Below are 10,794 nucleotides of genomic sequence, written 5' to 3'. Positions count from 1 at the left end.
CTTTACAATCTTGCCGGAAGTAGTACTGTAGGTCATCCGGGTACTTTTTGCCTACTCTTTTATGAGTACTGTGAATTTGGTTAAACTTCTTTCATCTTATACTGTTTTTCATTTACTATATAGTTGGGAAGCATGTAATTTCGGATGAAGCCTCTGTATTTATGAATGGGTAATTGAATCATTGACTCACAATTCATTCAAAGCCGCAAATTCCTTCCCGAAACACCGCTTAGTTCTGCTGCATCTTTTGTTGGAACTATTATTTTGTTGCAAAATACAGCAAACAACACTGAAAATACAGTGTTTAAATTGTAATTCACTTAATAGTACCCTTTTGTTTGTTGAACTGTTGTATAAAATCAATGCAGTTGTGTGGATATTTGGGAAACATTGCATTCTTGCTCATTTATATCATCAACATTAAAAACAAGAACTCACACGGTGTGTTTTTGTATTGAAGACAGTTTGAGTCTTAAATAAATCGATCTCTAAGCCCAGTCTGTGTCGGCTATTTGTTCTTCATGCTAGTAAGTGCTAAAGTGCCCCACTTTTACAAAGGTACATTGTCGAAAACAGCAGTAATGTAGCGCGATTTGTCTACTCTGTACACAACCTATCATATGCACGCTGCTTGTGTGGATGCAGTCAGTTTTGACCGCAAACGTTGAGGTAATTTGATTGGGTGTCATGTATTTGCGGCATTTTGCCTGTTAGAAATGCATGCTTGGTTTTAAAGTTTACAAAACAAAATGCTCCGAACAAACATATACAGGTGCTGGTCATATAATTAGAATATCATCAAAAAGTTGATTTATTTCACTAATTCCATTCAAAAATCGACAGATCTTTATTTAAACATCAATTATCTGTAAGCTATGTAAATTCCACCATCCATCATGATTTGGGAGCAGTTCAATGGAATTATTAAGTCTTACAAACACAGTGCTGTGCTTGATAACATCATATAACACAGCATAATATTATTAACTCCAGAGGATCAGCATTTAAATTAATCTAATTAGTTAATTAGCTGATTAAAGTGTGGCACCAGGTGTCTTCAATATTGAACCTTTTCACAATATTCTAATTTTCTGAGATACTGAATTTGGGATTTTCCTTAGTTGTCAGTTATAATCATCAAAATGAAAAGAAATAAACATTTGAAATATATCAGTCTGTGTGTAATGAATGAATATAATATACAAGTTTCACTTTTTGAATGGAATTAGTGAAATAAATCAACTTTTTGATAATATTTTAATTATATGATATGCCATTAAAATAAACAACTTCTGTCCGACAACTTCTGTTGTCGACAGACAGTATGTCAGAAACTGAACACACATCTGTATACTGTATCAGTGTAGACAGCATCAGTGATTATAATGGGTTCTCTTTTGATGCAACGCTCACATCCAGTGTAGGCAAATGGCAGCAATTAAACATCTGAATGCCAGTGGGCGGGGCCTATGGTGCAATGGTGTATATCTATTTGTCGATGTCTTGCTCTGGAGGCAGTCATATGCAAATGTATTTGCCTGTGTAACATCACAGATCCTGTAATACTAAAACAACGGAGAATGTTTTGAACTATGAAACTTAAAGCATGTTTTGATTCTACAAAGACATCGTATATTCCAAAAGATCAAGGCAAATTTGATTGCTCTCTTTCACCCCCTTAAAGGTTCTTCATGAAACCATCGATGCCGATAAACGAGTGTGGTGTAGTTTGCTAAAACGTTTATGTTGATGTGATTGTTCTTTTCTTTGTGTGAAAATGTCTCCTTTAATTTTCTTTTATGTGTGATCTGAATTCTCAGCTCAATCAAATCAAATCTCAATGTTTATTGTCACTGAGAATTGAAAGATGAAATCAAAGTAATGGAGGAAGAACTAATCTTTTCTTGATTGCAGTTTTTCATTTAACATTGGTCACATTTAATTTAAATGCTGATCCTCTGGAGTTAATAATATTATGCTGTGTTTGGTATATATGATGTTATCAAGTACAGCACTATGTTTGTAAGACTTAATAATTTCATTGAACCATATTTATTTTAAACCCTTAATAAATCTTTATTGAAAAGATTCTTTTCAGCATACATTTCACATGATCCAAGAACACAGCTTTTTTTTCTAATTGATTACATTGAGCATGTGTTCCAGTTAATTACTTTTTTTCATCATTGGCTGTGGTCACGGATGTTTCTAAGTAATGAACAAAACTGTAGGGTCCGTTGGGTTGAATGAACTTGAACACCCACATCCACTGCACTTGGAGGTAGTTTTTATGTAAGACCTTACATAACCTTTTGAAAGCATAGTGAGTGAGAGCTGCAAAAAAGCACAGTTTGATGCTGAAGATGAATGTGTGGGCTATTCCTGCTACCTATTGATTATACTTATGATAATGTAATATGCTGCTCAGAAGATATTTCGAAGAATATGAGTCCAAACAACAATTAATTGTTGTTTTAAGTGAATTTAATATTTCTCAAAGTTATGCAATTCTGATGTGGGTCATAAGGAGAAAATGGGTTCCAGTTTGGTGTTTAATTTATACTCCAAAACAAGAAGTGTTTATTTTTATTCCCAGAAGACAAGATGGTGAATACAGATGGCCAAAGGTGTTAATTATTTGTATCGCGTGACTCACAAACAGGTGTTGTCAGTCTGCTTGAGCGGTTGATCATCCATCAGTAATGTTTCATAACGCAACAGTCTCATTCAGAATCAAAAAGAAGGCCGGTTGGCACATACTTTCACTCTAGTGTAGTGAATAAATACATCAGACATGTTAATGGTGTGGTATGGGAAAACTGTCTGTCAGATTAAAGCAGCCATCTGCCAAATAAACCCAGCGTCCTGTGGCATGATGTTCCTCAGCCAGTTAAAGAGACTCCCTAAAGATAAAGCTTTGAAGCACATTACTAAGGGCTTGTGTTAGAAAATACTGGCATACTATAAATAAGTCAACAGCTCATAGCGCAGCAGAGTAAACAATATAATGAAAAGAAGCAGGATCTATAGACACTCTGGGGAGTTATGTTAGATTTGAAGGTGTATTTTTGTGTAGTGCTTCATTAACTTCATAACTCATATCTGATTTTGTTTACTGATTTGGCATTTTTTTATACAGTATATTGTGAAATTTCAAATATGATGTATCTCTCGAACAAATAACATTGAGCTAATATATACCTTAGTCAGGACAGTAGGTTTATAAATTATAATGTACTCATTGTTGCCAAGTCTGCAGGTTTCCTGTGGAACTGGGCTACTTTTACACTGTTGCCGTAGGTTGTTTTTCAATCGGCCCTAAATAACATGATATTTACCCCATGGAATGCAAATTTTACAAGGGGAGCCATGCCAAAAACACAAATTATACCCCCTGGAATGCGATTTTAACTGTGAGACCCCCCTAAAATGCGATTGGGCTAGTTTTGGGCTTGTTTTGAGAAGCAATTGGGCAGATTTTGTTGTGAAAACCTGGCAACCCTGAATGTACTGCACTTACACTACCGTTCAAAAGTTTGGGATTGGTAAGATTTTTTATACTTTTAAAAGAATTTTTGTCTGCTCACCAAAATTGCATTTATTTAATTAAAAAAAAAAAAAACTGTAAAAACTGTAAAAACAGTAATATTGTGAAATATTATTACAATTTAAAATAACTGTTTTCTATTGGAATATAATATAAAATGTAATTTATTTCTGTATTGGAAAAGTTGAATTTTCAGCATGATTACTCCAGTCTTCAGTGTCACATGATCCTTCAGAAATCATTTTGATTTGCTGCTCAAGAAACATTTATTATTATTATTATTAATGTTAAAAACAGTTGTATACTTTTTTTTTTTTTTTTTTTTTTTTTTTCAGGATTCCTTGATGAATAGAAAGTTCAAAAGAACAGCACTTATCTGAAATACAAAGCTTTTGTAAAATTATACACTACCGTTCAAAAGTTTGGGATCAGTAAGAATTTTTATTTTTTTAAGAAGAATTTAAAGAAATTAATTTTTTTTTCAGCAAGGATGCATTAAATCAATCAAAAGTGACAGTAAAAACATTTAAAATGTAACAACAGATTATATTTCAAATAAACACTGTTCTTTTGAACTTTCTATTCATTAAAGAATCCTGAAAAAAAAAAAATTGTACACAAATATTTTGTACATCTGTGCACAATAAATGTTTCTTGAGCAGCAAAACAGCATATTAGAATGATTTCTTAAGGATCATGTGACACTGAAGACTGGAGTAATGATGCTGAAAATTCAACTTTTCCAATACAGAAATAAATTACATTTTATATTATATTCCAATAGAAAACAGTTATTTTAAATTGTAATAATATTTCACAATATTACTGTTATAAATTGTCTATTACTTTTATAAAACATTAAAAATGTTACCGATCCCAAACTTTTGAACGGTAGTGTATATATTATAGTTTTAATTTGCAAATAAAAAAAAATAAAATGGCACAAAATAATGTTTGAGTGAATAAGATTAAATTAAAATATGATTGTCATTTGTTTTTTGCATTGCAAACACGATATTGTCATGACTCATATGGGTTAGAATTTGAGTTGAATGTCAAAATGAGCTACCCATGGTTTTAACATTTGTTGAGGTGGCAGAGCACCACCTGGTAGGCATTTTCTGTCAGACATTTTTCCCTGTCAGTTATAGATAGTTGTACAGTATCTCCTGCTGTCAAATTGCTTCTCATGTTTTTACCTCAGTTATTATTAAGGTGGTTGTACATTTTGACTGGCATTTCCTGCTGGCAAGAGGTTTGCTTTTCTTGTTTGTACCTCACTTATAAATGGCTGACGAATATTTCATGCTGTCAAGATGTGATTCTGATGTTTTCACCTCAGTTGTAGGTGGTTGTATATTTTTGACAATAATTTCCCCTCAATTATTACCATGTTTGAGTCGTATTTTCTAAAATCATACTGTAGCAAATCTTGACAGCAGTAAAGAAGTGAACATTCTTACTCGTATTTCTGACAAGAAGCGATACTCATGTTTAAATGTTAAAAGTAGTTAGTTTTGAGAAAGAAGCTTGTTCCTTTAGACAAGCACGACAGTTTAAAATATCGGATAGAGTTGCTTCAGCAACTCTGTTTTAACGCCGAGTCTGACTGTGCCGGCTGCATGTCGCTTATGGGGAGGTCCGGGGCGCCTTAATCTCAGAAAGAGGGGTGAAGCGCAGCGCTCAGTCTATTCTGCGTATATAAAATATACGATTTTTTTTTTAACTACACAGATATTTTAATTACAAGATTGTGTGCTTTTTTCCCGCTTATAACAAACCTAGTTCACGTTGTAAAACAACATTTATTTTGTTTCTGCGAGCTATATGTGCCCCTACAACTGGAATGAATTCGTCCGGATAAAAGGAAACGTGAAGATCATAACGGAACAGTATGGGTCTATGGGAAATAAACGCCGTAACAGTTCCTCATTCATTCCGGCAGTTTTAAAACTTAAAGACAACGACTGCATATTAAACACGAGTCGTCTGGTTATTTGAAATGTAAAAAGGTAAGCTTTTTTGTTTAGTCCATTAACTTTTTATGTGTACCGTTAACGAACGCTTCAGTGCCATTTTAAACTATTTGAAATCTTAAAATGATATTTTAAATTAAATATTGTTATGCACATTGCAGGATGACTTTTAGACATTGCTTTCTGATACAGTCAGGTGTAGTTCTCATGACTTTGCAGAGAGTATCAAATGTTTCATAATGCCACATACAGTAATAAAAAAATACTGTGGTAATACCATGGTACAATGATGATACAAGCTGGTAGTGTCATGCACTTTCATAATACTATGGTCATTTGTTATATACTATAGTACTACAATTTGTGTACCATGCAATTCTTTAGAACTCCAAGAATTACCCTGGAATTATTATGGTACCATAGCCAAAATCCCTTGGTAGTGCCATAGTACTTTTTAAGTAGACACAGGCATGAAGTTTAATACACTGCTCACTAAAATATGTGATTTGTGTGCGATATTATTTTACTTTTTGGTTTCTTAAAAAGAAAAAAAAAAAGGAAGTTGATGGCCACACTTTCTTACAGGAAATTACAGGTATTGTACTGTACAGTATAGGTAGTGTGATACAGTGTGCATGCTCTGGAGCCCCACATGTGGGGGCCATGATTTGTTTTGTATATAAATGCATTTTAAGAATGCAGAGCTCATATATTTGGCATTTACTGTAAAGTCAAGACTAAAAAAAAAAAAAAATGCACTGCCCATCTCCAGTGGAGCAGTAACAGGAGTGATCTAACAGTGTGTGGCAGGTTACTAAACCACCGTAGGGGTCAGTCAGCAGATTGTGCGATGTGTTGAGCAGGCAGATGGGCAGCCGTGAGTGTGTATCTGCTCTCAGTGGGCTGCGGCTTATGTGCTTCCTCCTGTAACATGAACAAGCCCGCATGTTTATGCCTGACTTCCTTACACACGCCTGAAGTGCAGCGCTACGTGAAGCCTGTTGTATTAACACTGACACGCATGGCTGCCTCTAAAATGTTTTAATGGGGTCATATCCTGAGGAATCATGCTTCCTAGATTTTTTGAGATAAGAGTTATTGTACTATGAAAACATAATGGAACTGTCAGAGCTCAAAACTTCCTCCCCATTGGAGAAAAAGTTGGCTTCATGATTTTGCTTGTTAGATGCATGTTAGCACTTTTGTTACCTGATTAAATGTGTGATGCTACTGTGAGGTGAAATCACTAATGTTCATTTCACAGTGGTTTTACAGTGATACTCCGGAGCAGAGCAGGAAAGAGCATGTGTGTGAGAGAGCAAATGTGTCTTTTTTGTTTCCTATTAGTTCTGATTTGTTTGTCATCATGTTTTCTGTAAACTCGTGTATGCATGTATAGGCTCTGTCCATCTAGCACAATGGTTCTCAAACACTTCAGGCCAAGTAGCACCAGTGATCAAATCAGAACATTCGGGTACAAGCAAATTTTAAAATAAATCAATACTAAATTGTTTAACATATGCATTTCTGACAATCCCAAAGTAATAATGTGGGTTAATAAAGCCTAAAACTGTGTCCTAATTGGATGTGATGCAACACTTTTGTTCATCCTCGGAAACACAAATGAAGATATTTTTAATAAAATTCGAGAGATTTCTGTCTCTCCATTAAAGGGTTAGTTCACCCAAAAATGAAAATTCTGTCATTTATTACTCCCCCCCATCCCCCCCCCATGCCGTTCCACACCCGTAAGACCTTCGTTAATCTTCAGAAAACAAATTAAGATATTTTAGTTGAAATCCGATGGCTCCGTGAGGCCTCCATAGGGAGCAATGGACACTTCCTCTCTCAAGATCCATAAAGGTACTAAAACATATTTAAATCAATTCATGTGAGTACAGTGGTTCAATATTAATATTATAAAGCGACGAGAACATTTTTGGAGTGCCAAAAAAAAAACTAAATAATGACTTATTTAGGCTTTTATTCAGATATAAACATTGATCAGCGAACATAAACCGTACTTGCTTGACGCGCGAGAACAAACCTCATTGATTCTTGCTGAAGCTCAAACGTGATGCATAACACACGAGAGTGAACCTCATTGGTTCAGGCACGTCATGTGAACATTCTTGAGTTTATATGCAAATAAAAGCCTAAATTAAATCTGTTCAACTCAAAAAGCGATCGTGTCTCTTCAGGAAATTTGGACTAAACCGCTCGATTCATATGGATTAGTTTTACAATCTCTTTATGAACTTTTTGAAGTGTCAGTTGCATAGACTGTCAACGGAGGTGCGGAAATCTCTCTGATTTCATTTTGTGTTCTGCAGATGAACGAAAGCCTTTCAGGTTTGGAACAACATTTTAATTTTTGGGGTGAACTACCCCTTTAAACAGAGTTTTTGTTCTAACCAGCTGTGACTGAGATACGTGTCGAATGACAGGTCTTTCTGTTTTAGCTTCTATTTCTGCGACGTCACTGCTGGAACAACAACATACAAATAATATAATGATAATAATGATAATTTGGACTAAACCGCTCAATTCATATGGGTTAGTTTTACAATCTCTTTATGAACTTTTTGAAGTGTCAAAGTGCTAGTTGCGTAGACTGTCAACGGAGGGACAGATTGTATGATTTATTCATTGTTGAAATGGAGTTTGAATAACATTTTGCGTGACCTTTATACCCATATTGAAAGCGACAATTAATAATTCACCTCTGGAACACACGGAAGGGGCCAAGGAAAATAAGAATGTTCAAACTGTGAACAAACAAAGATTGTTTCTGTCACTTGGTATGTATTGTTAATTCATGTTAAAAGGGTTTACTATTTGTTAATTAGATTATGTACTTATCCATTTCTTGCAAATGCAGTATACTTACAGAGACACTCCACCCACATGCTCTTCTGGCTGTGGTATTTGATTTTGTCGGGTCTCTGGCTGCTGACAAACTGCTCGTCGCTGGAATCTTTTCGCATCACGTCTGGTTAGGACACAGTTTTAGATGCACAAAAATGTTAAACTTGAAAAAAAATAAGAAAGATAAATAAAAAAATTTTTATGTATTGCAATTTTCCAGAGTTTGAGAACTGCTGATCTAGTAGACCTTATGACCTTCCTCTGACCTTTAGGGTTTTTGAAGGAAATCTTCTATAAGATCAAATATGTCAGCACCGAGCCATCTCACAGGAAGTGCTGCACTCAGCTCAGCCCAGGTGTGGACTCACTGAGCTCTCTGATCTGCATCTGTATTTGGTTCGGGACTCATGTGAGACTGAACAGAAGTAGAACCATGTCAGAGACCCTCCAGCTGCCCGCGCTGCAGATCCAGGGCCCGGCAGACGGCGAGTGCAACGGATCCGTGGTGGATCCGGCCTTGTCCAGCTCGGCCAGCCCGTCTCTGCGCCGCAAGCGCTTTAAAATGCGCCGTATGAAGAATGTAATGAGCGAGAAGGAGCAGCTGGAGAAGGAACAACTTCAGCGTTCCGGCTCCAAGGAGTACCTGCAACTTCCGTCCATTGAGATCACGCCGTCCAGCGACGAGGACGCGGCGTGGTCGAGCTGTTCAACACCCAGCGCCTCGCCCCAACGCAGACGCTTCCTCCTGCGCAAGTGGCTGAGGGGAGGAGAGAAAAAAGAGCACGGCAGTGAGAGCAGGTCTGTATGAGCACGAGCACGAGCCCGAACCCTCGCCCACCTTCCACCCTCCTGCACTGCCTGATCTCAGCACACAAACCCATCCATTCTCCATTCCTGCTGTTCATCATGAGTAATGTGCACCATTTCATTTAAGTCTTCATGTGACACAAAGCAGTTTGTGTGTGAGTGTGTTTTCCGTCTTCTCTGGAGGGACTGAACTCTCCGCTGTGACATTTATAGGCTGGAGGGAAGAACAAGCGGCCGCCTGCTGCTGCCAGGAATGCTGACAGGAGTTTGTCTGGGGACGTTTTAAATATTCATGACTCTTGCTGCCTTTCAATAGACAAAAATACAACATGCAGTATGTATCTGCTATATGAACTTAAGTTTTACTTCAAGCAGCCTTGTCAATAACTGAAATTATGCTTAAGGGGTACCAGTTGAAAGTTTGGACACACTTAATTTATGTTTCTCACGATCTTAAATGTTTGTTTGGCTTGAAGCGGCGCTGCAGACTGATTGTGTATAACATCAAAGTGCCGCGATAGAGATTAGAGAGCACACGGTTCCCGAGGTTCTTTGATGTCATACACCGATTGGTCTTTAGCCTTCATGTCAAGCACGCATATTTTCTTCTCATGACTTACTGAGGCAAAGTCATATGACCTAAAAAAAAAAAAAAACACATCTATGATTTTATTTGTAAAAACTTTTTTTTTTTTGGTTAAAAATTATACAAAAAACTGTCTCCTTACCGTAACCCAATTCACAACGGTAAGCTTATAATAATGTTTTCTAGTTCGGGTGGTACTGGTGGGTTTCCGCGGGACATTTGAGCATGCCGCCATTCATCTTTGCGTCATTACGTCACGTCTTTTTACATAAAGAAGGAGTCCTAGCTAGTAGCTATATCATGTGAGGATGCTGTAGGTGGCATAACATTTATAGCCTTTTGTTACAGCAGCTGGAATAATTACACTTATCATTTTGATGGTGGATTGTATGGTATGGAAAAATGGAGATTGGACTGTACAGAAATTGAAATCTACAGGTAATGCTAGTACAGTAAATACACATAGTCATGCAATGCTGATGCTGTTAACATTAACAATTTGAGAACAAAGTATAACAATAATTTGCACAGTCTGATGTGATATGAGCTAAGCTTTTTTTTTTTCTCTGTTGGTCAGAACAAAAGTGGCAGATTTGTTATTTGTTCAGATGACATTTTCCAGTGAAAATTCTTATTTTGGTCATACTTCTAAGAATGCAACCTGTGATTCTGAAGTACATGTACATGTACAGTATCCACCATTGCGGTGACTGACAGCCACACATTCTCCTCAAAACATGAGATTCATCTGCGCTGAGGAGTCGTGTTGATGCAGGAACCCATGTAAAGATGATAATTCCGCAAATAACTGCAATTGCAGGTTTCTAACAGAGATGGCGACAATGAGGCAAAACTTATGGACTGCAGCTTTAGATGCTGCAAGCATAATTTATGCCCATGTTTTACAGAATAATAAATTATCCACCTCAAACGTGTGTTTTATATGCATTTTGAAAATTTGCATCTTGTGTTGAAATCGCAGCATTTATTGTACAAAATCCCTAAAATAA

At 36.4% G+C, this 10,794-nt stretch overlaps 1 protein-coding gene across 2 annotated transcripts in view; it reads left to right on the top strand.

Moving 5' to 3' along the window:
• Nucleotides 1-5,537: 5,537 nt before the first annotated feature.
• gramd1ba (GRAM domain containing 1Ba) overlaps nucleotides 5,538-10,794 on the top strand; it is a 61,216-nt gene continuing 55,959 nt past the window's right edge. Inside the window, exon 1 of one of the 2 annotated variants that reach the window (XM_067397599.1) lies at nucleotides 5,538-5,559. Coding sequence is in view for 1 of the 2 variants with exons in the window: in XM_067397604.1 (XP_067253705.1) it covers nucleotides 8,825-9,189 (365 nt within the window). In the remaining variant the exon portion in view is untranslated. Of the gene's footprint in view, nucleotides 5,560-8,793; nucleotides 9,190-10,794 lie in introns of those variants that run through there. The other variant, XM_067397604.1, reaches the window with a different exon arrangement.

This window comes from Chanodichthys erythropterus, chromosome 10 (genome assembly GCF_024489055.1).
Source record: "Chanodichthys erythropterus isolate Z2021 chromosome 10, ASM2448905v1, whole genome shotgun sequence".
Lineage (NCBI taxonomy): Eukaryota > Metazoa > Chordata > Actinopteri > Cypriniformes > Xenocyprididae > Chanodichthys > Chanodichthys erythropterus.
The sequence above is the reverse complement of the archived record's forward strand: the minus strand, read 5'-3'. Positions and strand labels throughout refer to the sequence as shown.